Source organism: Pelecanus crispus, chromosome 20, assembly GCF_030463565.1.
Source record: "Pelecanus crispus isolate bPelCri1 chromosome 20, bPelCri1.pri, whole genome shotgun sequence".
In the NCBI taxonomy this organism is placed as follows: domain Eukaryota; kingdom Metazoa; phylum Chordata; class Aves; order Pelecaniformes; family Pelecanidae; genus Pelecanus; species Pelecanus crispus.
The window spans coordinates 5648618-5675199 of record NC_134662.1 but is presented as its reverse complement, the minus strand read 5'-3'; the positions used below and the strand labels follow the sequence as shown (position 1 = coordinate 5675199).

The following is a 26582-nucleotide window of genomic DNA, read 5'->3' as shown; positions in this document are numbered from 1 at the left end:
CGCCATGGCGACGCGGCCCGGTGGCGGCCGAGGCCCGGCCGCGGCCTCCCGCCTCCCCGGCGATGGCGGCCGGCGCGGTGCCGGCGATCCCGGCCCCCCTCACGGGCCTCCCCTTCCTGAAGGCGTCCCATGTCCGGCTGGGCGCTGGGCGCCGGGCGCCGGGCGGCGCCCGTCAGCCATTTTCTCACAGCCAGTTCCCCCCGTTCTGGGGGGTTCACCGGCCGGCGCCGGCCCCGCCGCCCCGCAGCGGGCGGGTGCTGAGCCCGGCCGGGGGTGGCGGCGGGGAAATAACGTGCTCGGAAACTCGCCTGGCGTTTCCAGAGAGGCCCCTGCAGCCGGTGGCCCCGGTTGTTCCGCCGGAGTCACGCATCTGCATGCACGCGGATCCTCGCATCTGCGTCCTCGCCTCAGCGACGAGGGAGAGCTTCCCCTATCCCCACACCCCTCCTCAGAGACCCCCCCCGCCCAAGGCCGAGAAATGGAAGGATAGCATTCCTTGGGGAGATGCAGAGAAAATAAGGCTCCCTCCCTCCGTCTACACCTTCTCGTACCCAGCGCGCGACACCCAGCCGGCGGCCAGGCCACGGCCCTCGCCCCCGGGTGAGCCATTTTACAGACCGCTCTGGCCCCAGCAGACCTTCCCTGCCGTCCCTGGTGCTGCGCAGACTTCCTGGGCACCAGGGGGTTCCGTGGCTTGGCTCAGAGTCACGCCGCGAGCAATTAAAGCTGTTAGAACCATTTGGATATTCTGCCTTCTCTTTTTATAGCCGAGTAAATCAATCTAATGCTCATAAACCGGGTTAATAGCACTAACTGGAGCCACTCGCCAGCCAAGCTTTTGCTGCGCAGCCTTTCCAGCTGTCGCCCGCGCTCGCTGTATCCTCGGATGCTGCAGTTTTCACAGCAGAGCTGCGTCGCTTCTGATGCACCACATCCGTGTTCTGCAGCGTTGTGGCTCGCCTTACCCTCAACCTGGTGTCCGTTGCTTTGCCATTTCATGATACGAAATAGATTCAGTAGTACTAAAATGCTAAAAGAGCAGCTGCCTCGAGATTGCAGCTTCGATATCATTAATATTTCCTTACAAGGGTAAATAGAGCATTTTTTAGAAATAACACCGTTCATTTTCTCCTCTGGCTGCTTGGCAGGATGTGTTCCCACGATTAAAGGGGATGGGCAGTCCTATTACAGCACTTCTTATCAAGCACAGTTTAAGGGTGAATGGAGTCCACCTGCAAAGCCAAGTGAAAAGGTAACAGCATGATTTTGGGGAGGACCAAGCCACAGTTAAAGGGCAGCACGTTCCCATGTTGAATTCTGTCCTGAAAGGGGTGGGATCTGTGCAAGTGAAAACCAGATGGATGGAAAGACAGAGAGGGGAAACAAAGGGATTGTGCTTTAAGTGGCTGTTCTGTAGCTCTCTTGGCTTCCCTTCAGCACGTGTCTCCTATTAAATTTGGGGATCCCAGAAGCGGTGGATCTACGAGCGAGCAGAAACATGCCTACAGTGCCCCAGACAAGAGGACACGCAGGTATGAGCAGGAGAACCTGATGGGCATCCCCAGGAGCTGCCCTTTCTGATGAACATTGCTAGTTAAGCAGCTCATATCTGGTATCTTGCAGAGCCTATGACAAGGAGCGTGCTGCCTCCCAGATTCACCGCACGAACCTGCAGCTGGGCGATGGTCGCACCAGGTTCTCCACCTCGACATCAGAGCTCTTCCCAGTACGCAGTCTAGGTAGGGCAGGTCTGTGGGCAACGTGTACAGACCACAAGCTGAACAGTAGGCTTTATCACTTGGTTTTAATGATACAATTATAGATAAAGATATAATGCATTCATATAATATGTATATAATTTTATATTTTTAATTTTTTATAGTTTTTATGTACTCAGCATCAGTGTGTCACTGTGAGGCTCACTTTCATCCTCACTCCACTTTCCTGGCAGGTTAAATAGCTGTATTCATTCCCATGCTTTATTGCGTGAGGAGAAGCTGCTGTAGCTCTAAATTCTTCAGAGGCCAGAGTTCTCTGACATCCTTCACTCTCGCTTTTGCCAGAGCCTGTAGCTATTGCCCGTCCAAACAAATATGCCTCATCCATCCCCAGAGGCGATGAGGACCCTGAGAGAAATCAAGCGTTGGCAAGAACTACTACTACGCAGCTCTTCCACCCAGAGGTCTGTTCCCAGCTTTGCTGCATGGGTGTTTCTCTGGTGGAGACCTTCTCTTCTTTTATGTACTCTACTCTGGCACCTAACGCCGATGCTGTTGTCCCTTCTCCCCTCCCCGCTCTGGGCTGTGCAGGTGTAAGGTGCGTTAGGGCGCCTTTCCCAGCTACAGCCTGTTTCTGTTAAAGCAGCTCTTGTGTTCTCCAGGCTGACAGGTGGAACCTCGCACCAAAGCCTGACTTGCTACTGCAGAAGCATCAAAGCAACGTCTGCTTGGGAGATGAGCGTTCAGGCTCCCGTTTCTTCGGCACAACGCAGCAGTCAGACTATCGGCCGCCCTGCCAGAGCCAGAGGGTGATGGCAGACAGCAAGAGCCACCGCGAGAGCCACATCCCCTTCAACTACCACAGTAAGGCCCCGTCGCTCAGACTGTCGTGGTGGCAGATGAAGCCTGCCGAGGTTCTCCTAGCTCTGTGCAAGGGACAGCGATGCCTGGTGCCCTGGGAAAGGAGGCAGCCCAGGCATCTTGGGTTGGAGATGGCAGGAAGGCACTGGTGCAGGATCATGTTTTGAGTAAAATGAGACTGTTACCCCAAAACCAGGCAGGACAGCTCAGCCCCATGCCTGCTGCTGCTGGTTCTCACAGCGACTGCTAATCTTGGGCACTTTCACCTCCCCAGGTGACATCTCACTCATCAGCCACCTTGATGCCTGTGCCAGCCATAGGCATTCACTGCCATCGTACAGCAATGTTTAGCATGTTCAGGTGACAGAAATGATTTCTGGGACACGAACCAGACGCTTGATCTTTCTCCCTTGCTACATTTGTTTTTAGAAGTTGCTTTGCATTTATGTTTGGGAGGAAGGAGAAGATTTTGATCAAAAGCTGTACTTACGCAACCTCAGGAAGGGATGTGGTTAGAGCTGGTCATGGAAGGCATTAACAAAATCCTCCTCTGACGTTGCCTCCTGTTTCTGATGGCCAGTACTGTGCAGCTGAGAGGGAGTTCCCTTCATGCCATGTATCTGGTTTTAAGCCATTTCTTTTATTAAATGTGGAACAGATCACAGTTGAATTGATCTTCTCCTTGGCCCCAGACCTCTGGAGCAGCTCCATAACTAGCATATGGAGTGATATTCCTGTAACTTTCATGTGAATCTCTTCCTTTACCTCCTCACCCTGAGAACTGTTTTCTGCCTGGGCAAAGGTTTTCAGCAAAGTGCTGACAGCAAAGCCTGTCTTTTCCTCTCATTAATGGAGATGCATACAGATCTGTGACTGCAAGTCAAACTGCAAAGCTTTTCTGATATTGCCTCCTAATTTACTGGCTTGAATTTACTTTTTATTTCAATTCCATCTGTCAGCAGATGAAAGCTCTGTCACAACCACGCAGGCCATGCTGGTCCCACACAGACAGCAGAAACAACAACTCTCCACAGACGTGCTACAGCAGGTACAGCCTTAATAGGCTTGGATTTACTACGGGGCAGCTTGGAGAAGCGGGATTATATCAAGTGAAGCTGTAGCCTCCCCATTTACGTCATCGGATTTGGTGTGTGCTCTTGAGCCACTTGAGATGGGACAGCCACGCATCAAATCCTGTCTGCCTCCGGTCTCAACTAAACGCTCTGTGGGGAGCAGAGTCGTAGCTGAGAAAAATCTTTGAAGGGAGAGGGATAGGCAACCAAGTCCCTAAGCCAAGGAACGTTGGAGGGAGGAGGAAGGTGATTCTGGTCCCCCACAGAGGATGAGAGGAGGAAAATTGGCATGGCTAGAGGCGTCCAGCCAGGGTTAACTTCTCTTTGCACCACCAGCAAAGAAGGCTGTGCATCGCCAGAGAGAGAGGATGTGGGCAGAGACTGCAGCTGCCCAGGGGGGTGACCCTTCAGGTAGCAACACGGGGCTCGGATGTAGGAGCTGCCAGGTTCCACGTTACCACCAGCCTCCTCCCCACCCCCGTCCCCATGTGCTGAAAGCTTTTCTCTCTCCTCAGATCAGATGCTCACACCTGGGGCTACCCTGGAGGGCGCAGGACCTCTTCAGGACTGAGCAGAAAGATGAGTTCACGCCCAAGTCCCGCAGCCCAGCAGAAATCCGAAAGGCAAACTCCCAAGTGAGCTGCGTCCCGCTGGGGACCCTGAAAGGATACTGTCCCCAGAGGAAGGTGCTCTTCGCACCGTGATGTTCTCCCTTCTTCGGTGACCGCCCAGAACTTGCTGTGCTGTGGACTGCCCACACGTCGCGTTACCTGTTAGCCATCCTGGTGCCCTGCTCTTGGCCTGTCTGTGCGTTATTACAGGGAACATTTATTTCACAAGTTGAACGAGGACACAAGAAGGTGTTGTGACAGCAAGAATAAAACACGGGGAGATTATCCCAAAGACATGGGTGACATCTCTGTGGATTGCAAGACCCACCGAGAGCCTCTTGGCAGGAGGAAGCAGATGGGGTAGGGGGGAGCTCAGAGAAAGGGCAATAGATCAGAAGCAAAATCAGAGGCACTGTCAGGACTGTGTGTGGGCTGGAATATTCCCTTATTTTGTGTTTGGATTTTGGTGTCAAGGCCTGAAACCAAAGGTCAGTGAACAGTAGGGCAGCGAGGTAGCCCTCCCCAGCTTATGATGAGTGGGCTGTTTTCCTAGAGGTCAGCCATGTATTTTTGTTGTGTTGATAACTCACACGGGTTTCCTGGATGCTGAGCTTGCACTAACTCTGTTTGGGTTACAGGTATTTTAAAGAGGGAGCAGCGTGGGCTGGCCGGCCAGCCCCCTCCCTTGGGAGGCCGAGTGAGCGGGGTCAGCTGCTGCCTTCCCACAGCCGCCCTTCACAAGCTCTCCTCGGCCTTTTGATGCAGATGGGCTTGATTCACATGTGCTGTGAGCCAGCACCAAAGGATTTGAGCCTGGGTTACTAAAACCACTTCCAATTGCTTCCGTCTGTGTGCGAGCAGTGGCTGGGCCCACGATCCCTCTGTGCTTTCCTCTTGGGATTTGACTCTACATCCCTCAGGAAAGGGACAGTCTTTGCTCCACGCGCACTTCAAAGAAGCTGCGTACTCAAGTCTTGCGAGTGCACGCAGGCACCTCACATCTGTATCTCGACGTCAGTATGTTGCAAACACCTCGATTCAAACACCTAGATTGTATCATTTGGTGTAGTAATGGGGACTTGCATCTGCTACCGGTCTGCCCCATTACTTTTATGTCACCCTGAGGTGACATTGCTACCTGTGCTACCACAGAAACAGCCACGGTTCACTGGGCATAAATGGTGAACGTTACCCTTTTGGTGGAACCAGCTGGCTGGGGAGCTGTTGCTGGGAAGACCCTGGGGTTATTCACTGTCTTTTCCATGTCGATTTTGATGCAACTTCAGACACAGAAAGTAAAACTGGCTTTGGGGGTAAGGGTCTTTGTTTTCTAAACTCCCATCGCACCCCTTCCAGCAACACCCCAGGAATCCCTGAAGCGGGAAGGCCAAACAGCGTTTCTTTGATTCCCCCAGCTACGTGAAATCTGCCAGCACAGCTGGTGGTGCGTGACGCCCCTCCCTGCTGCCAGAGCCATCAGCACGTACCCGTCGCACGTCGACGGTGTCTGTGACTCAGAGATAAGATGAAGTCATGTTATTTCTCGATCAGTTTGAAAACAACGTCACTCGTCTCCGCAACCCCATCCTTGGCACGGCATCAGCCTCACGCACGTGAGGTCAATGCTAAAGCTTCCCTGCAAAACAGGGTCTCAGTCCAACCCCGGGGAAGATCAGGCCTGCAGGGTTGGGCCAGTTAGGGGCAGGGGTAAGTTAGGGGATCTCGGCGTCGCCTTTGCTTTTTCCTCCCTTCCCTGGAGGGCTGCACAGCTGCCTGTCCCGCTCGCCTCAGCCCAGGTGGGGAGCAGCTTCCTGCAGCTGCCGGATAAGCGGGGCCAGCAGCGATGCAGCCCCTGTGGTGTGTGCAGAGCTTGGTGGTGGAGCTGGAGAACGGGCGAGCGTGGGGCGCCTACGGCAGCGGGGAGCTGCTGCACGGCCGGGTGCAGCTGCAGCTCCGTGGCGCGCTGCGGCTGCGGGCGCTGGAGGTGTACGCTCACGGACGCGCCAGCGTGCGCTGGGTGGAGAGCTACAGCACGGGGCTCAGTGTCATCTACCATGACTACACAGCCTACCAGACCTTCCTGCACCGCCGCTGCCAGCTCATCCCCGGTAAGGCTGGTGCACAGGGGTGCTTCTCTGCTCCGGGGAATTTGGGTTGGGACCCCCTCGGGCTGCAGGCCTCCCCTCCAAGAGGACCTCTGCCCCCGTGGGCGCTTACCAACCCAAGCAGGGTTGTCCCTCTTGGACACCCTCTTCTCGCCTTTGCCGAGGGTTTCTCTGCTGCTGGTTTCTAGGAGGCTGCCTGCAAACTCGGGGCTGGTGAGCACAACAGGGTTGTGGCTTTTGTTCTGTTTGCACAGGGAAGTGCAAATAGAAGTCTCTGTTCGCGAGTGTGGAAAGAGCACTTAGTAGTTCAGTAAATATTTGGTTTTGGTTTCCTGATGCTGGGACCTCATGCCCAGCTGGTATGTTGCTTAGATCTACTGCGAGAGGACAAGCCACTTGAATTCTTTGTGTGGTCGGGATGAAATGATCCAGAGCCGAGGGATACGGGGCACCTGAGCTGTCCCTCCACTCGTTAACTCCGTCTTTTCTTGTGAAAGTACATCTCTTTTATCCTTTCCCCCCAATGACAGTTTACTGTCATGGCTCTGTGGCCTTTTCCCCCCCTTTCCCTGCTTTTGACGGCCTTGTTATTCCCTGTGACACAGCACTATGTGCCGCCCAGCCCCAGAGATGGCCGTGGCACTTCACTCATGCTGAGGGCATTTAATTCTGTCAGTGGCCGAGCGCAACCCAGAAAGTCGTGCCAGCCCTAGCTGGCAAATGTAGAGGTTGGAGGAGGAAACTGGAGTGATGGAGTGAGGACATGAGCTGCCTTCCTGGAGGTGTTCCTGCCTCTGGACGGCACTGGAGGGTCGTATTCGCTGTTTCTGGATGACCGTACCTTGCCATCCGCTCCAAACACCTGCACGGCTCTGGAGTTTCCCTCTTTTGGCAGTGGCTCTTCCGTGCTGTGCCTAAGGCTGGCCCCTTTGCAGCTGCAGCTGTGCTAAGTGTCCTGATTACAGCTAAGGACGTGGGAGAAGCCCTTGCCCTGAACTCCAGCAGAGAAGGTCCTGAGCCCTTGGTCACTGCCGTGTTTGGATGGCGGCCGCATTAGCTGTAAGGTTACAGGGTGAGTTTTATTCCCCATTATCCCTGCAGTGAATGTCTGTAGGGAAGCCACAAGCTGCTGTAGGCGTGTTTGGATTTTGCTGCTGGGATTGTGTACGATAGAAGCTCTTGGAGCCGTCTGGAGAAGGGCCAGGGGCTGGAGGAATTGCACGAGCTGCTCGGCCTCGCCAGCACCCTGCACTCCTGTAGCTTGGAGCTGATGGGTTCTGGCCCTCGCCCACCGCACAGGGAGAGTTGAACTGCGCTCCTTGGGGAGCAGAGAGCCTCGCCAGAACTTGTGGGCTGGGATTTTATTGTCTCTGTCCATATGCGGATTCCTTTTCTGCTTTGTGAGGGGGACACGGGCGCGTGATCACAGGAGTGTTTTAGGGGAGTGAAAGCTGTGGGCTGCGGAGAAGTGCTGTTCCGCAGCCAAAATCGCTTCCTTCGGATCCCGCTGCGCCCTGCTCCGTCCCGCTGTCCCCAACAGCAGTGTGAGGACCTTCCTCATGTCAGCTAGCAAGAGGCTGCTGAAAACGTGCCATCATCCAAAAGTCCCTGTGACTGCTCCCTTCTTGTTGCTTCTCGATGAGATCAGCCGCGTCCACATGGTGTTTAAAAAAAATGCAGGTTTTGTCATGGTAACAAGGCAGTGCGGAGGAGGGAAGCCAGGCAGAGGCAAGAGCCCTCCCTTCTGCTCTCCCCTGAGCTGAGTTTAACTGCAGTTTCCTGGCAGGGTGGTGAGCGCTGGCACCGGGGTGCTGCGCTGTGAGACAAGAAAAAGGGTGAAAGAAGGATGTTCAGGCTGCGTGGCAGGGCCATTAAACGTATATTGTGTAATCATCTTAGGGAGCAGGAAGAGAGGAAAAGACAGGGGTTTAATGGGCAAAGGCAAGGCAAGGAAGGCCCTGGACTCTTCTGCCTGTGATGTGAGAGAGCCCTAGGAAACATAAATGCTTTTTGTGCAGTGATCTTTTCTGTCCAAAGATCCCGCAGCACTTCCCGGAGGTGTAGGTCCTGCCCTGGTGAGAGGCAAACATCTAGAAGCCATTTTATTTTCATGGAGGCATCCAGGAGAGTTATGGTGCACGGACTAAGAGCGTGTCAGGGCTCCTGTTCCGTTTGCAGGGCGGCCCCTCCATCAGCACCTTAATCCTGGTGCATGCGCAACACTCACAAATCCGGCAGGGACGGAGCTTATTCCTCAAGCCGGGAGCGCGCGCTTGTGCAAGGCTCCGTGTTGCCCCGTCTTGTCCCCACATTGGGTTGGGGCAGAGCTGCTGACTCGCCTTTTGACCTGCTGCATCCCCCTCTCTCAGGCTTTCCAGGGACCCTTGTGCGGCTCCAGGCTCAGTGGGGAGAAGGCAGCGGGTCCCAGCAGCGGGTCGGGGAAGGAGAAGCCCCTTCTGAGCTGGGCTGGGTGTCAGCTCCTCTTGGGACGGGCTTAAGCCTGGCCAGACTCTAGGTGGGGCTGAAGAGTTGGAGATCTTTCCTGCACCCAGCCTGGCCTGGGTTTTAGTTGGGTTTGGGCACCCAGGAGCGTTCCTGAATGGAAAGCCCTTGGCCGTGGTCCCACAGCCCCTGCACCTGGAGATCCCGGGAGAGAGGAGAGACCGTCTCCCGGCGCCGGGGTCCCAAAGAGGGCAGAGAGGGGCTTCCCACCCCACGAGGAGGCAGCGAGGGGTAGCCATGGGCATCTCGTGCGGCTGACACGGGAGGGAGGTTTGCGGAGATTCTCATCCCGTGGGCGAAGGCTGAGTCACGGGCTGAGGGGTGCGTGCCGACAGGCGGGAGGAGGAAGATGCCAAGCGCGGGATGGAGCTGCCTCAGCCTGGCCCAGGCTCCGGCCCCTCTCGAGAGCCCCACCACCCCTAATGTCGCCGTGCGTCGCGGCAGGGACACCAGGCACCTTCCCAGAGCTGGCATCACCCGTTAATTCATGCTGCGACGTGCCTTCCTTCCTTCTTTCCCTCTCCCGTTGCTGCCGGGCTCCCTTTACAGCAGTTGCTATGATTCATGTTTGCTTGTGGCAGCAAATGGTTGTGCGCATAAAGTAAACCACGGTCCCCTTCCCTTGGGGAGAGAGACAGACAATTCCAGTTAGCCTTTGGAGACAGCTAAAGCTTTGCAAGGCTTCAGCCCAGCTCATTTTCGGTGGCTGAGATCAACCCAATTCAGCACAGCAGGTCCTGCCCAGCATGGCTGGGAGCAACTCGAAAATCCTCAAAACTTTGGCGGCCAAATGCTGACTAACATTTTTAATGCCTGTTTTGTCTTATCCCCAGCCCGTGCCTGGGGTGGAGAGCTCTGGTGCTCTGCAAACGTGACAGTCATGATTAACATGGAAGTTTCTAAAGCTGTATTAACCCTTTTGGGGTGGGCGTAGACCCCTTTCTCCTCCCTTTGGCAACATCTCGGGGCGCTGCTAATGGCGATGCCCGCACTGAGACTCACCGGTTCTTAGTTTTCATGCCTTTACCCCAGCTGAGCACCGGCAGCAGCAGATGCTGCGGACAGAGCGAGTCCCCACGCCGTGCCTGCCCACGCGAGGGGTAATTTGTCGCTGGGTTGTGGAGCGGCACCACCCAAACTCCAGTACGAGCTGGTAGAAAACCAGCGCTCGCCTGGTTAAAAAGCACAGGGAAGATGTATTGCTCACTCTGTAATTGCACAAGCTGAACGGGAGCCAGTTCTTGATTTCTTAGAAATAAGCAGAGCCATGTCCCAGACCAGTTTTCCCTTCGTCGCCAGTTGGCCGGGCCACGCCACGCGAGGAGCCCAGATCCAGCTGCAGCCTGTTCCGACCCCTGGGAACGGCTCCTGGGAAAGGAACGACGTGGATCCGTGGATCCGCATGCGGCGTGGCCCTCGCGTGCGGAAAGTGGAACCAAGGGACTGTCGTTCCGAGTGGGAAATCCCCCCCGTCGCAGCCGCTGGCTGTGACCCTGGGACGGCGCCGAGGGTGGGACGGGACGGCAGGATGGGGGCTGCAGGGGGGTTTTGGGGGGCACCGAGCAGCACCGCAGCGGACGAGGGGGGTTACCCACGGCAGGGCGGGCAGCGCTCAGCCCCGGGAACCCTCCGGGGGGGTTTTGGGGGGCACCGAGCAGCACCGCAGCGGACGAGGGGGGTTACCCACGGCAGGGCGGGCAGCGCTCAGCCCCGGGAACCCTCCGGGGGGGTTTTGGGGGGCACTGAGGAACCCTCCGGCTCCCGGGCGCGTTCCCGTGGGCTGCCGCGCTGCAGGACACCCGTGGGGACGGGAGCGGCGCGGGGCAGCGGCGCTGGGGTGGGACACGCACCCCCACGGCCCAAACCCCCCCGGCAGGCCCACGGGGCCGGGAAGGAGGGGGCGGGCCGCCCGCACATGCTCCCTGCCTTGTTTTGCAGGGCCCGGCGGGGCCGCCCCGTCCCGTCCCGCCCCGCCGGGGCCGCCCCCGGCCGCGCCGGGCGCTTAAAGCGGTGCGGGCGGCGGCGGGGCCGGGCTGCGGCACGGGCAGGGCTCTCGCCATGATCTTCGATCGCCTCAAACGCTTCTTGATCGTGCTGGAGGGTGCGGAGAGGGACGCGCCGGTCGCCTTCAGCCCCGGGCAGGCGGTGTCGGGCCGGGTGGTGCTGGAGCTGGCGGCGGCGGCGCGGCTCGGAGCCCTGAGGCTGCGGGCGATGGGCGCTGCCCGCGTCCACTGGACCGAGTCCCGCAGCGCCGGCTCCAGCACCGCCTACACGCAGAGCTACAGCGACCAGGTGGAGTTCCTCAGCCACCGCGACACGCTGCTGGCACCCCCAGGTACGGCGCCCACCCCCCCGGGGGGGCTCGCAGGGCGGGGGTGTGGGTGCACCGGAGACCCCAGGGGCTGAAATAACGGGTGCGTGGGGCGGCCTGGGACGCTCCGGAGACCCCAGCCTGCTGCAATCTGGGTGCTTGGGACACCCCGGCTGCTGGGTGCTCTGGAGACCCCAGCCTGCTGAAATCTGGGTGCTTGGAACACCCCAGCTGCTGGGTGCTCTGGAGACCCCAGCCTGCTGAAATCTGGGTGCTTGGGACACCCTGGCTGCTGGGTGCTCTGGAGACCCCAGCCTGCTGAAATCTGGGTGCTTGGGACACCCCAGCTGCTGGGTGCACAACACCCCAGCCTGCTGAAATCTGGGTGCCTGGGACACCCTGGCTGCTGGGTGCTCCAGAGACCCCAACCCACTGAAATCTGGGTGCTTGGGACACCCTGGCTGCTGGGCACACAACGCCCCAGCCAGCTGAAATTTGGGTGCCTGGGACACCCTGGCTGCTGGGTGCTCCAGAGACCCCAACCCACTGAAATTTGGGTGCCTGGGTCACCCTGGCTGCTGGGTGCTCCGGAGACCCCAACCCACTGAAATCTGGGTGCTTGGGACACCCCAGCTGCTGGGTGCACAACACCCCAGCCAGCTGAAATCTGGGTGCTTGGGACACCCTGGCTGCTGGGTGCTCCGGAGACCCCAACCCACTGAAATCTGGGTGCCTGGAACACCCTGGCTGCTGGGTACGCAACACCCCAACGTGCTGAAATCTGGGTGCCTGGGACACCCTGGCTGCTGGGTGCTCCGGAGACCCCAACCCACTGAAATCTGGGTGCATGGGACACCCTGGCTGCTGGGTGCATGACACCGCAACCGACTGAAATCTGCATGCATGGGGCGACGCCCCGGCTGCTGGGTGCTCCGGAGACCCCAACCTGCTGAAATCTGGGTGGCTGCTGGGTGCTCCAGACACCCTGGCCAGCTGAAATCTGGGTGCCTGGGACACCTGGGCTGCTGGGTGCTCCGGAGACCCCAACGTGCTGAAATCTGGGTGCCTGGCACAGCCATATGGGCTGAGCACTCTGGGGACTGGGGGAAAAGGTCCCCTTCATGCCCCCCCAATGCTGAGTGCACCCTGGGGGGCACAGCCAGACCCTGCTGCTCTCCAGGGCACCCTGGTTAGGGACTGGCCCCACCCAAGGCTCCCTCTTTGCTGTGGGTGCTCCCTGGCAGGGAAGCAGCATTGGAAAACTCCTGTGGAGGTTTCAGAGCTTGCTTTGAGCAGGGGCGGTTGGACTAAATGATCCCCAGAGGTCCCTTCCAACGCCAGCCGCTCTGAGCAATGCAGGCAGCATGGGGGTGCAAAATCTGGGGGCCCTGGGGGGCTTGGCTGCCCCCGGGAACGGGCTGGCCACCCTCCCGGAGGGCATCTCGGGGCTCTGGCTCCCGAGCCGCCGTGCAGGGTGGCCGCAGGACGAAGCAGAGCCCACCCGGGGAAGCTGCCCGGCTCTCGGAGGAGGTGCCCCTGGGTCATGTGTGCCTGGAGACACGTGGAAAGCAGAGAGTGCCCGGCACCCGCGGGACGTGCCCAGCTCTCATGTTGCAGCTGTGTGACCGCTGCTGCGGTTTAATCCTGGCAGAAGTATTCCTGTGCCACTGTGCTGCTCTTTTGCTGTGTGCTGTGTATCTCTGCCACCAGTTTGCCCAGGGAGGAAGTTCTGCAGGAGGGAGATAATCGTCTTAAATCTGTTTTGCCCACAGACAATGGTGAGGTCACCGTCTTGCAGGCAGGAAGGCATGAGTTCCCCTTCACCTTCCAGCTCCCTGAGTAAGTTGACTTTTTTTGTTGCCTTAATGCAAAGGGGGAGAGGAGCCGCTTGGTCTGTGACACAGGTCCTGGGGCACCTCGAAAATGAGATTCTTTCAGCAAAGCCCTTCTGAATTGCTCATTACTTACACACAGGACCCTGGCTACCTCCTTCGAGGGAAAGCACGGCAGCGTTCGCTACTGGGTGAAAGCCAAACTGCACAGACCCTGGTCGACAGTGAAGAAGGTGAAGAAGGAGTTCACCGTGATTGAACCCATCGACATCAACACGCCTGCGCTGCTGGTGAGTTCCCCCCACTCTGCCTCGGGGCAGCGGCATCCAGAACTTCCCTGGGAAGCCCACGGGGAAGGCATCTGCCTCCCCTCCGGCATTACAGTGCGGGCCTGATTTCCAGAGGGAATATTTACCCCCTGTAACTTGTGCCCTCCAGTGTTACCTGGACTGGGCAGAGGTTACCTGTGTCTCTTAGTTTCTGGAAACTTTAATGCATTGCGACAGCACCTTGCATCAGATACCTAAGAAGTTGCTGATGCTCCCCGGCAGGTTCCCAGTACCAGGGAGGTGCTTGCTTTGAGTTTCATCCTTTCTTACTAAATAGCTTAAATATTTCCTTTTCTCCAGGCTCCCCAGGCAGGTGCTAAGGAGAAACTTGCTCGTGCCTGGTACTGCAATCGTGGCCAGGTTTCTGTGACTGCCAAGATTGACCGAAAAGGCTACACCCCAGGTGAGGCGACATGCTGGTGCCCTTGAACCTCTGTGGGCCTGGGGTAGACTCCAGCGGGAGGGGATCTGGGGTCACTGTGAGCTGGGCTCTTGACTTCTGGCACGAAATCAGCCAGAGAGCTTTAGTGTGCGCACCTGATGCGGGCAGCCTCCTCGGGACGGGCTCCTGCTAGCTTAAACCTTGTGCCTGCGGTGCAGGATAGCATGCGCAACCCTCGGTCAGCCTATGCAGGAATTCTTGGGGCAGGACTGGGCTCCATCTCCCCTCCTCCAACATGTGCGTCTGTTGTGGTAGGTGAGGTCATCCCTATCTTTGCTGAGATTGACAACTGCACCAGCCGAGCGGTGGTGCCCAAGGCGGCCATCATCCAGACTCAGACCTTCATCGCTCGGGGCACCAAGAAGCAGAAGAAGCTGGTGGTGACCAGCATCGTCGGCGACTCCATTGCAGCGGGGAAGCGGGAAGTGTGGCACGGGCGGGCGCTGAAGATCCCGCCGGTGGGTCCGTCCATCCTCCAGTGCCGCATCATCCAGGTGGAATACTCCCTGAAGGTGAGGGGCCTCCCGGGGAGCGTTGCGGGCGGCTCAGCTCAGTGTTGAGCGTTTTCCCCTTCTCACTGGAGCTGTGTGCTCGTTGCGCCCGCTTTGGGCCGCTGCAGAGATTTTGGGGCTGATGATTTGTATAAGGTCTTGGGTTCCCCCTGCGCAGCTGTGGCTGCTCTCCCCGTTGCCGCCCGTGCACGGCACGAGGGCTCGTGCAGGAGCATTTGCATCTCCCTTTGCATCCCGCTGCAAGAATTCCCTCTCGGCCAGCTCGAGCCAGTGCTCTGGGGAGATATCTGCCCCGCCAGACTGGGAAAACACCAACAGCTTCCCTGCCGTCTTCTGTCTCTGAAGGTTTGTGTGGATATTCCTGGGACGTCCAAGCTGCTCCTTGAACTGCCGCTTGTCATCGGAACCATCCCGCTGCACCCGTTCGGGAGCCGCACCTCCAGCGTCAGCAGCCAGTACAGCGTCAACCTGGACTGGCTGAGCTCCATCCCGGAGCAGCCGGAGGGTGAGCGTCTCCCTCTCCCCGGGATCTGTCTGGGTGCTGCAAACCCCCCTGGTCAGCCCGCTGTGGATAGCAACGGTCGGAGCAAGTTCCCAACCTTGTCTCTTGCTCCAGGACCAGCTTTTGCTTTTTCACTTAACTTTTCGGCTGTGGTGCTGCATCTCCTGGGTTCTTTCCCCAGGGAACTGGGAGGGTTTGGGAAATGGTGCATTTCAAGCCTTTTACCTGCATGTCTCCCATTAATGGAGAGTGTTTCCTGTTCCCTGAGGGTTCTCTTCTCTCTTCAGCTCCCCCGGAATACTCGACGGTTGTGTCCAGCCCGGAGGCCGAGCAGAGCCTGGCTCCGCCATGCCGCAGCGAACTCGGCGGCATCCTGGAAGGTCCCTTCTTCGCCTACATCCAGGAGTTTCGCTTCCGACCACCTCCGCTGTATTCAGAGGTAACAAATCCCCCTGGGCTGGGAGAGCTGGTGCAGATGGCTGGGATGCGCCTGCTGCCGAGGTTTTTGACTCTAAACTTGGCTTTGCAGATTGATCCAAACCCCCCTTCAGACAACATCCGTCCGCGCTGCATGACCTGTTGAGAGAAGCACATCGGATGCAGTTGACAGCGTGGTGATCCCTTGGGATGAAAGCTTGTACCCTCGCAGCACTTCGGTCTGGAAATGGGGACGTGGCGGCCGTGAGACCAGAGCTCCCGCAGCGCCGAGACCCCGGCTCCGCTCGCTGCCCTCAACTGTTCTTGCTGTGACTGTCCTGCGGACCGACACCAAGCGTGGTGTCGTGGACTTGCACATGGTAGGAGAACACGTGAGACTCCGCGGTGCAGAGTGGCTCCGTGTGTGGTTGGGCCGGACGCGGAGGGTTAATAACCACCCCAGGATTTTGGGGTTCCAAGGGGGGGATAGTTGCTCTCCCCTTGCCTGCAGTGGCCGTGCTCTGGCAACTCCTGTCATGGAAAACAGGAGCTTGGAGGTATTTCTCAGGATTACTAGAGAATATTTTAATCTTGCTCGGGTTTGAGTCCCGTGGTGACGCAGGTGCAACCCTTTTGCTGTAACTCACCAGGACTGCAGTTCCCTAAAAAAGTAACGTGTCTTTTTCTGGCCAGATGAAGCAGAGTCTTCGTCTGCTGCTGATAATTTTTGCCACGAGCCTGGTGATGCCTGCAGGGGGAATGGTTTGAGCTAGTGTACTGAACCTGTAAAGGCTTCCATGGGCTGTTACCAGGGCAGAGGACGCGGGGGACAAATTTGTGATCTGTGGCAGCGTTTTGGTGCCGTTTACCAAGAACAGGAAATGTGTGTCGGCACCAAACCTGCACAATGTGCTGATGCTCCCCCATGATGGGGCTGAAAACCAACCCCCAAACTTGCGGTACCACCTCGGGGGTGTTGGAGCTGTGGCTCTGGCATCTCCCTGGTGCACAAGGAAAAGAGGAGGAAGCCTGGTCCGAGGCTGGTGGCAGCCACAAATGCTGGTGGGAGATGTGGAGTTGAAATGAGTCCTTCAGGGCCAGGAGTCCTGCTCAGAACGGGCTTGATCCTGCGCCCGTAGAGGGGTCGGTGGCCCCGGCACGGCGAGGACACAGCAACGTGTGCTCACCAGCGCGGGAACCGGTGAGCCGGGTGTCCTAGCAAAGACCACTCGAGTGTGCGTGCCGGGGCTGACCCCACTCGCTCCGGCATGACCTGAGCGGAGTTTGGGTGCTGAGGACCTTTGCATTCCCTCACTGAGACAATCCTGCCTGCGGGGCCGCTCGCTTCCCCGCGCGTAACCAAAGCCAAGCGTGCCTTAGCCTCCGTGCTGGGGGCCGCGCTCTGCTCGCTGGGGATTGTTCAGATGACTTTTATATCTGTGAATACTTTTGTAACGACCACTCTTGCCTCTGATCATTCTTTTTGTATGACTTTTTGTTTGAAATAAATTCCTTAACGCAGATGTTGCCTGGATATTTTTCTGTTGGTCTCTTTCTGCTGGATCTGCTCACCAGCTCTGCCCACACTTCCCGTTGCCCGGAGCCACGCAGCTCACGTGGCTGTCGGGATGGCGGAGCGGGAGCGCTCCCTCCCCTCGCTTCATCACCCTGCGGGCACCCAGCTCCACCCTGCGCCCAGTCCCACTCTGCACTGGGATTAACTGGGTCACTCAGCCAGCTCTGCTCCCCAGCAGGATTGGTCCCCCGCGCTCGCAGCTCCCCTGCCCAGATGCTGGGCTCCCACAGCGAGCACTGAGCGATGCTCCGCGCCGTGCCTCCAGCCCCTCCGCCTCCATGCAGGTTTGCCCTTTTTCCTGTCGCTGGCTTAGCGGGGCTGCGAGCGCTCCTGTTCAATTTTCCATGCTCGCTTCCTGTGTATCCGGGCTGCCGGAGGACAGATGCACTCTCCTCCACCCCGAGAGCCCAGCGGGGACCCAGCAGCTCCCACTGGCATGGAGGAGCCGGGATGCTCCCGCAGCAGCTCGGCTGTTCCGAGGAGGGTTGGATGCCGGCTGGGAATGGCCGCTGCTGTGTTGGAAGAGCAGAGGGGCTCCTCCACCTGCTTCCTTGTGTTGAGATTTGGTTTTTAACAGCATGTCTGTGCTCTGCATCTCTGCTGAGCACAGCAAATCTTGGCACGTGCAAAACAGGGCTTGGGTCGGGTTTAGTTATGTCTTCCACAGACCGTGCTGTTTATAAATATTGCTGCTGGAATGTGATTCCCCCCCCACTTCTTCTTTTTTGTTGTTGTTTGCCGAGCTGCTCAGCGCCGCGGCTGCGTCGGAGCACGTCCTCCCACAGCGGGCCAGGCGCTCAGCTGCGGCCCAGCGAGATAACTTACGCCGTGTTTGCCTGCGAGAGCCTGGTGCGTGTGCAACCTTTATTCAAATCTGGTTTTTATTTGGCATCCCTGGCCGCACCAAGCAATCTGCCTCGGAAGAGGATTAACCGGCCTCGCAGTGAATTTGTTTGCATCCTCGTTTGGGGCGATGCATGCCTGGATCTGCCGCTCACGGTAGCGGTGGCCGGTGCTGCGTGGCCGAGCCACGAGGCCACGCAGGGGCACGTCGGTGACATCAAAGGGCACAAACCGCAGCGCCGCAACCCCCCGGGATAAAGATGCCTCTGAAGGAAACCCTGTGATCAGCCCCGCCGGGGCCGGCGTGCAGCCAATCTCCGCCACGCCGGGGCATGGCACAAGGGAGCCATTCTCTGCCGGCAAACGCCAAGCGGCAGAGACGGCAGGGGGCTGCGGGTCAGACCCCGATCATCTGCCCTGGCCACACAAGGGGATGCTTATTCCCAGGGCCCGAGGGGGAGGAGAGCCGCCAAGCACCCGTCCGTGCCGCTGCGCCTTGCTGGGAAAGCACGGCACGCCGTGACGGTGACAGTCACGGGGACAGGCCGTGCCGGGCTGGGGAACCCAACGCCGGTGGGCACTGCTCCCGGTCCCCACGTGGGAGGGATCTTTCCAGCAGGAATTCTTGCAAATGCCTCCAGGTTTTTCTTGTAAAGCCGGACAGTAGCGCAGCAAGGCAGCGGGGGCAGAGCCCGTCTGGGTCTCGTGCCAGTAAAAGGGCTGCGCTCCTGAATCCTGAAGGGGCTAAAAATACCCTGTCTGGATATTCGGAGCTGCCCCGGAGCCGGGGTGAGGCACGGACCCCCTCCCGGCAGCACTTTCACAACTGCTGGCTGTGCCGCTGGTGCTCTCTCCAACCTGCTGTTGTTTACCTTCCCCAGCTCCAAAGTCCTCGTCGAACAGCACAGCCTGCTCCCCTCTTGGTTGGCACGGGGGGGCTCGGGGCACGCGGGGGCTGCCTGGGGGTCTGCTGAGCCAGGACAGCCCCGGGCCACGCGCGGCGGTGCCGGCCGCGGCACCGAGACCCGATGCCGGGCAGGAGGTGCGTTACACGATTACAGTGCCGGGGGTATTTATAGCTCTTGGCCCCGCGTGTTGGAAAATGCTTCCCAGACCACCCAGCAAAATCTGCTCCTCATGAGGGGCATGGAAACTCCCCCCCGCCCCAGCTCTGCTCCTCTTTCTTTTGCTTTTTGCCCTTCAGTCCCAAAAACCTGCGGGACCCCTCTGCCCCGGGCACTGGGGTGCCAGGAACCCCCGCTCCGCTGCGGCTCATGGCTCTGCAGGGTGCTGGGACACCCTCCCCTGCAGCTGCCGGCCCTGCAGCCCCTTTCTGCAGCGTGTCGGGGGGCTGCTCCTTCCCCCCCAGCTCTCCCCATCCCCGGAGGATGCTCGGTCCCGGCACGGTGGCCGTGGTCTTCGCTCGAGGCTGTTGTCCTCCGGCGCAGGGTCAGTGGCAGGGGGCCAGTGCAGCCGTGCTGCGGGGACAGTGACACGCGAAGCTCGCGGCCGTCCCAGCGCTGGCAGGGACAGAATGTGCCGGTGCCGGCACAGCCTTGCGAGGGCCGGGGATTAGCTGCGCGGCTCCTGCCTCCCAGCCCGGGCGTCCATCCAGCTCCCAAAACAAGCGCCGCCTTCCCCCAGCCCAGCTGGGCTGAGCCCTGCGGGGTGCAGCTCGCCCCAAAACACCCGCCATGGGGGCACGGGGGGCTGGGCTGTCTGCGGGGGGGTGGTCGGTGGTGATCAATATGGATTCTGTCCGAATGGGGATGCCCTGCTCCGTCCTCGCACTGCACATGGGGACGACGCGCTGCCCAAATTCAGCATCGTTGCAGCCGGGGGGCCGCTGGGCTCGCACCCTGGGGAGCAGCGAGTCAGCGCTGATGGGTGCTCAGGAGCACGGGGACCTGCTCGTCCCCGGGTTACGGGACCCATGCTGTGCCAGCGGGTCCCTGAGCACCTCGGGGACACGCACACGGTCCCCAGCAGCGCTGGGCCTTGCTTTGGGTTTGCTCCAACCCCCGGTGCTGCGAACGGCACAGCTTGGCCCCGGCAGCGTCTCCGGGGTCCCCCGTCGCATGGCGGTGGCAGAGCTCTGCCGGGGCGCCGGGAAGCAGCCATGCACCCTGACATGCCAGGGCAGCATCGCGGCCGTACTCCGCCCGCTGACTCAGCCGCCTGTTTGCCGGAGCCGCTCCCACCCACGAAAACCACAGGCAAAGTCCCCATATCCCTGCGCCGGGGCTTTCCCCGCCGGCTTGACAGGAATTGCAGCTTTTCCCCAGCGCGGTGGCCGAGCTGGCGCGGGCAGCAAGGGCCTCCGGGTGCAGGCGAAAGCTGCGGCGAAACCGGGGCTGGTTTTATGCCGAAAACCAGGGTGTGGAGCAGCCGGATGGATGCGTTGCATGGGCCATGTGTGCTGGGAGCATCGTGCCGGTGCCAGCAGGCATCGCGGTGCTCACCGAGGCACCCCGCAAGCCCCGATGGCGGCAGGTGCTACCGGTGCAGCATTTACCGCAGGGCCGGCTGGTGCCGTGGGCTGCCGGGAGCAAACCGCTGCCTTTATTCACTACATGGAACCCAACCCCTTGTTTCTTTGGGGCCACCCCCCCCCATTTGGGGTCCATCACTGTGGGGCTGCCCGCCCCTTCGCGCGGTCACTGCTCTGACCCTCGGGCAATGGAAAATTTTTATGACTTTTTGACTTTTATCCAGTTGTTTGGGAGAGAGGAAGGGACCGGGCGCCGGGCACAAACATGTCTATGTATAAACAGCGGGGACCATGGCGGGGGGGCTGGCGCCGCCGGCGCCGAGTGCTGGCGGGGACCCACCCCACCGAGCCGGGTGTCCCCCCTCCCACTGCGACCCCAGCGCAGTGTCCCAGAGCCGTCCCCGCAGGGATGCAAATATTTTGGCTTTGTTCAAAAAAACACCACCACTAAAATAAAAAAAAAAAAAAAAAAAAATCCCCCCACCCGAGTCATCCGCCGGCAGCATGTGATGTGTTGGCACACAAACAGGGCGCGTGGGGATGGCGCTGGCCCGGCTGGGGACGCGGCACAGCTCCCACGCCAGCACGCGGGGACGGGATGGGATCTGCGGCTGACACGGCACGATGGGACTTTGCTCCCGGCGCCGCTCCCCACCCCGGCCATGTTTGCCGTCACTCCCGGGCGCTGCTCCGCGAGTTGTGCAGAAACCCCCATCTGCCGTGGGGTGCCCGTCCCCTGCCACGTCTCGGGGGATGCGGCGCAGCGGCACCCCGTGCCCCGACCACCGCATCTCCCTGCGGCTAAAACCTTGCTCGCGCGGGGCATTTGGCACCAGGGAGGATGCGAGCGGCACCACTGCCCTGCTGGCGGGCTGCCCTGGTGCCGGTGGGGACGCAGCCGTCCCCAGCTGAGAGGCGAGGAGCCGTCACCGCTGCCCTTGCTGGCGGGCTGCTCCGGTGCCCGTGGGGACGCAGCCGTCCCCGGCTGAGAGGCAAGGAGCCGTCATCCCTGCTGCTCCCTGTCGCCCGCCACCTCGGCCCCGCTCCCAGCGTGGCTCCTGCGATGGGGCGACCCTGGCAAACCCCACCGCTCCAATCCCCCCATCTGCTCCCCAGTCTCAAAGTCTCCAGAAATAGGGTTGTGCTCCTTTTTTTCTTCCCCTTTCCCCCCCCCACTCCTGCCAGAAGCAGCAATTCTGAGCTGGTTTCACGAAAAAACCTTGAGCCAAGCCCAGTTTGGAGGAGGGGAAGACTGAGCCAGCTTGTAGGGATGCCCACGCCTCACCAGGTGCTTGCAATGAAACCCCCTCCCCATTTACTGACCTCATTAGCAAGCCTGCACCCAATTACTTTTAAATGCACGGGTTTATGTGGAGCAGGGAGAGGGATTTTCCTGCCTGGCAGCTGTGTAAATGCCACCATATCCCAGCACGGTGATGAAGGCGGTGATAGCCTGGGGGGTTCCCAGCTGGTTGGAGGTGGCTGCGGCGGGCAGCGCCGGTGGGGAGGGCGGCCACGGCTCCACCAGACGGTCCCAAGCCAGTTCGCTCCGCTTTCCTGGCAGTTTTGTGTGTGAAAAAATAAGGGAGAGTCAATCTGCTTGAAAAGAGCTGGTAAACACCGGGAGAGCGGATCGGGGTGGGCGGGATTGCTCTTGGACCTGTATTTATTGCTTGGCTGGTTGCTTGCTCCGGGATCGGCCCTTTCCCTGTGTGCATGGATGGGGGTTTGCTGCAAAAATGGGATTATTTTGGGAAATGGGGCTCTCTGGTTCCTGCCAAGCTAGCTATCCTTAGTTCAACCCCAGCCGCCTGCTCGAGCAAAATATGTTTATGCTGCAAACCTCTGGACGGCTCCGCTGCCAAGCGGGCGGTGGAACACGTGTGCTGATAAGGGCGCCGCGTCCTCGCCTTCCAGATCACCCGATAGCCGGGGAAGCCCAGGGGGGTGGCTGCCTGGCTCCCGATGCCCTTGGTTTATGATTTCTTTTACTATAATAATAAGATTTTGGTTGGGGGGGTGGGAATTCAATAGCTGTGGCTTTGCTGCACCAGGCTGCTGCCAAAGCCTGGAAAGCTTCTGCCCTGCCAGAGGCTGAGCTGCCCCTGGGGCTGCCGGCCCTGAGAGCAGCCATCCGAAAACATTAAAACTGAAAGAAAATATTTCCTGCCATCACCCGGGTGTTTCCCGCGTGGCAGAAGGAGAAGATGGTTTCTAACTGCTGCTCCCGGCTCGCGCACTGGGGCTTGCAGCATCCCGGTGGGATTTTGCAGTGGTCTGAGCACCAAACGCAGCCCCGCAGGGGATGGGGCAGCTCTGAGCCCCTCTCGGTGGGGAAAAAACATTCACTATTCAATTTTGATGTTGCTTCGAGACATTTTCCATTCTTGGGTTTGGAAATAACACTCGCCCCGGTGAAGCTGTTGCAGCAGGCGAGCTCAGCCTGACGCGAGCAGGAAAGAGCTGGGGGTGCTGGGCGGCCACGGGCCCTGTTTGCAAAGTAAAACTGCAGTTGTTGTTGTTGTTGTGACACCCTTACGGTTGCGAAATGTCGGCGCTGAAATACCCGTGACTTTCAAAACAAGCCGAGCCCAGCTGTGGCCAGTGGCCATCTGTCCAGCTGCGGTCCCTGCAGCCCCTTCCCCGCTGCACGGGCACAGCTGGGATGCCTGTGCCAGCGATGGTTGGCGGGGAAGAACCCCAAAAGCCTTTCTTAGGGAGGAAAAGCAAAAATTCCCCAGCTGCAAGGGAGATTTTTCTACCTGAGGGTCTGCCGGGCATCCCGGCCGCAGAGGCTTTGCAGTGCTGGGACGGGAGATGAGCTGCCTGCCCCTTGGTGAGATGAAACCTTGAATTCTGCTTAAAGAATTAAAAAAAAAAAAAAAAAAAAATCCTAGGGATTGGTTTGTTTGCTTAGAGATTAAGTCAGAGCAGCTCCTGAATGGTCACCCAATCCCCCCGGGAGTGGCTGGCATTGTGTAGGTGGTGGCAGCGGTGGCTTTTTGCCCGGCAAATAATCCAGCTCCCTGCCATGGCTCGTGGTCCGGCTGGGCTCAGGCACCTCGCTGGCATCGGCTCCTCTCGGCTCGGGGAGGGAGAAGGGGTGTGGGGAAGGGGCTGCGAGAGGGACAGACGGACGGACGAGGGAAGGGGCTGCGAGAGGGACAGACGGACGGATGAGGGAAGGGGCTGCGAGAGGGACAGACGGACAGATGAGGGAAGGGGCTGCGAGAGGGACAGACGGACAGATGAGGGAAGGGGCTGCGAGAGGGACAGACGGACGAGGGAAGGGGCTGCGAGAGGGACAGACGGATGAGGGAAGGGGCTGCGAGAAGGATGGACAAGGGAAGGGGCTGCAGGGTTGCAACCTTCTCTGCTGCCCATGCTAAAACCAGGCTGCTGCTCTGCGGGGCTGCATTTCCCCGGGGCTGGGAAACAGGTTAAACCCCTCGATCCGGGAGCAAGATCCCAGCCTGGACCCGCAGGGATGGATCCTGCCTTCCCCGGGGGCTCAGACCCCCCAAGAGCTGGTGTTGGTGGGGCCATAGCAAACCCCTACGGCTGCTTTATGGTTTTCCTCTGGTGCCGGCCTGGGCATGAATCCCCCAAAATCAGGGAGCCCAAAGCAAATCCTCAGGCTCCGAGCATCTTCCCGCAGCTCCGGCTGGCTGCGCCGCGTGCTTTATCAGGATGCAGCGCTGAATTTTCCGCTTCGCAAAAGCGAGCCGAGGCAGCGCGGGGTAAATCCACCCGTGCGCATCCCTGATGCCATTTGCTTTTGGGGCCACGTCGCCGGGACTCTGCGGAATAGGGAGGGAATAGGGGGAGGTTTTTCCCACTTGGGGCAGGGATGCTCAGTACTCGCCTTGGCCGGCAGCACCCTCGGCATTTGGGCAGCGGTGGCACCGGTGGGTGTAAACAGCCGTACAGAAATAGTTGGCGTATCAGGCAATATAAAAAGGCATCGCAGGACATAATCAGATGTTGTCCTCTAAAAATAAAAGGCAGTGGGTCTTAAATTAGCTGCCTGTAAAGGTGTCAGGGTACGCGTGTGGATGGCTGCGGCGGCTCTGCTCACCCGGGGGGACCCCAAAGCTGGGGGGACCCCACGGCTCAGGGTGCCTTTGGGATTGATGCCGGTCCGGCCACGCTCCCGCCATCCTCCCGTGCTGGGCTGAGCTTTATTTTCCCCGTGGCGGTGGCTTTTTGCCGCTTACCCCAGAGCTGTCTCAGGAGGCGTTGCCCGTTCGGTGTGATGACTTGCCCGTTCTCAGGCAGCGCGTGGTGGTGGCTCTCGCCGGGCGTAACCGATGCCCTGCGGCACGTCTGGGTCCTGCGCGGCGTCGGATCCGGATGGAGGAGCGGGCAAGGTCACATCCCGGCTGCAAAAGCTGACCCAGCGGCTGTCCTTGGGTTGCTGGGCTGAGAGCAGCTCCCAGAGACTCATTTGGAAAACAGTCCTGTGAAATTTAAACTAATTAGAAAGTCCTGAGCCGCTTGCTCACACTAATTGGCAAGGCCAGCTTAATTAGTTTTCCCCGGCACATCGCCCGTGGGCTCTGCGCGGCACCGTGTTCCCAGCAGAGCACCGGCCAACTCGGGACATGTGTGGGAAAGGATGCGCGGGGCCGTCGGTGGGGACGGGGCTGTTCCCGAAGGCGTCGGGGGGGACGTGAGTGGTGCTGCGGGTGGGATGGATCCCCGGAGGGTGACCCCACGGGGGTGATGGGGGGGTCTCCCGTCCCCCCCCCATCCCCAGGTTGTTTTTAACGCAGCAGTCGGGACTGGCTGTCCTGGCATGAACTTGTTCCATGAACAGGAACGATTAACCGGCGGCGGTGCTGGCCCTGAGCCGGGCAATGTGTTTACCACCACCACCACCCAACTGTGCCCAGCCGTGATCCCGGTGTCGCTTCCTTCGCTGCTCCGGCCCCAAAAACAGACGGTAAACAGGGGCTGGGGCTGAAACCTGAGTGCGTGCTGCGCTGAGCTGGTAACTGAATACTTCCTCTGCACGTGGCTGGCCTGGTGTGCTCCGACGGCGAGCCCGGCATCGCCCAAATCCCAGTAAAATTCCTAAATCTGATCTCTCCGGCTGGGTTTCAGGGGCCGGGGGGATGCTGGATCCCCAGCCTCCAGCCCATCCCCAGGGATTTAGGGTGCAAGGGTGGAGGCTGTGGGTGACGCAGGGGCCCATGGGGTGGTGTGGCGGGGAGGGAAAGATGGATTTGCTCTGCCGGGAGGTGAGGAAGCACCGCGGGGATGCGGGGCTGGTGCCACCTCGTGGCTCCGCCGGCAGCGGAGACGCCCGGGACGTGCGGTGCCGGACACCGGTGGGCACGGTGGCGGTGGGCACGGTGGCAGTGGGTCCTGCACGCACACAGCCGGCCAGGACCCCCAGCCGTGGGAGTGACGCCATCGCAGCCGTCCCCATCCGCAGAGCGCCGGGAAGAGCCGTAAATCCCAACCCACCCACAGCTACCAGAGGTCGCGCGGGGGAACGTGCCGAAACACAGCCGTGTGCCGCCCCGGCTGCGCTCCCCGGTGCATTATCTCCAGTCAGCATCAGCGCGGTTTCCGCCCACGTGTGCCGGTGCTGTGAGCATAATTTTGGTGAAATCCCTTGCAAAACACGACCGGAGCTAAAAGCAACAGCAAGGAGGCTGAGCTGTACGCCAGCAGCTGCGGCAGAGGCACTGCGGCTCTGCCGGCACTGCCTTTCCCACGGACTTCCCCGTGCTACTAACCCCATTCTTTTTTGGCTTTTTTTTTTTTTTCCCTTTTTTATTTTTTGCACTCTCAGCAAGTAAACGCTGACGCCTCCAGCCCCTGCACGCAGGGCAGACAAAACCGCAAACCGCTCTTCGTCTTCAGCAGCATCTCCAGTTCTGGCCCAGATAAGGCCCGAGGCGGCGGCGCGGCCCCGTGCAGGGGTGCTGGGGGTCCCTGCCCGCGCCGCGTCACCCCAGCTCTGCTGCCTGGCTGCATCCTCCGCAGCGCCGTGGATCGCCCTCAGTCTAAATCCTTGCTGTAATCTGCCTGGTCAGGCAAGGGAAGCCATCTCAGCCCTGCTGCTTTGTTCATTTATTTTAATTTTTTTTTAATTTTTGCGTGTTTTTGACATTTTGGAAGTAGCCGGTGTTTGGTGCTGGGGCTGTTTGTGCCCCCTTCCCGCAAGGGCTGGAGATGCTGGCCCCAGCTGCGGCAGGAGGCAGCCAGCCGGGATGAAGCTCTGCCTCTTCTCCTGATCTGGCCGAGGAAATACCCTCAGCCCCGGCTGGACTCCGCAGCCGCCTTCCCGCGTTATTTATTGCCAGTGACAGGTTGGGCGTGGGAAGTGCATGGCCAGATCCTGGCTCTATACAGCGCTGCATCTGGAGGCATCGCCTTCCGTGTCCTGGAAACCAGAGAACTCCCTGAAAGCGCTGGTGCGACCACAAGCCCGCGGCGTGGGTGC

At 59.6% G+C, this 26582-nt stretch overlaps 2 protein-coding genes across 5 annotated transcripts; both read left to right on the top strand.

Annotated features, from left to right (window-relative positions):
- The first annotated feature begins 47 nt into the window (after window positions 1–47).
- Window positions 48–4987, top strand: SAXO5 (stabilizer of axonemal microtubules 5). Its single transcript, XM_075723881.1, has 8 exons — window positions 48–600; window positions 1149–1252; window positions 1438–1532; window positions 1624–1739; window positions 2064–2182; window positions 2381–2582; window positions 3539–3627; window positions 4168–4987. The coding sequence occupies exons 1-8, from the start codon at window positions 63–65 to the stop codon at window positions 4354–4356; spliced, it is 1452 nt and encodes a 483-aa protein (XP_075579996.1). The 5' UTR covers window positions 48–62; the 3' UTR covers window positions 4357–4987.
- Window positions 4988–5671: 684 nt separating this feature from the next.
- ARRDC2 (arrestin domain containing 2) lies at window positions 5672–16749 on the top strand. 4 transcript variants are annotated; one of them, XM_075723880.1, is made up of 8 exons: window positions 5672–5970; window positions 12954–13020; window positions 13156–13303; window positions 13643–13745; window positions 14040–14296; window positions 14642–14801; window positions 15086–15237; window positions 15328–16749. In XM_075723880.1, the coding sequence occupies exons 1-8, from the start codon at window positions 5886–5888 to the stop codon at window positions 15379–15381; spliced, it is 1026 nt and encodes a 341-aa protein (XP_075579995.1). In that variant the 5' UTR covers window positions 5672–5885; the 3' UTR covers window positions 15382–16749. The 4 variants fall into 4 exon arrangements, with proteins under 4 accessions (XP_075579995.1, XP_075579993.1, XP_075579994.1 ...); XM_075723878.1 differs by having other exon boundaries at window positions 5934–6371; XM_075723879.1 differs by lacking the exon at window positions 5672–5970 and adding an exon at window positions 10929–11175 and having other exon boundaries at window positions 12924–13020.
- Window positions 16750–26582: the final 9833 nt, after the last annotated feature.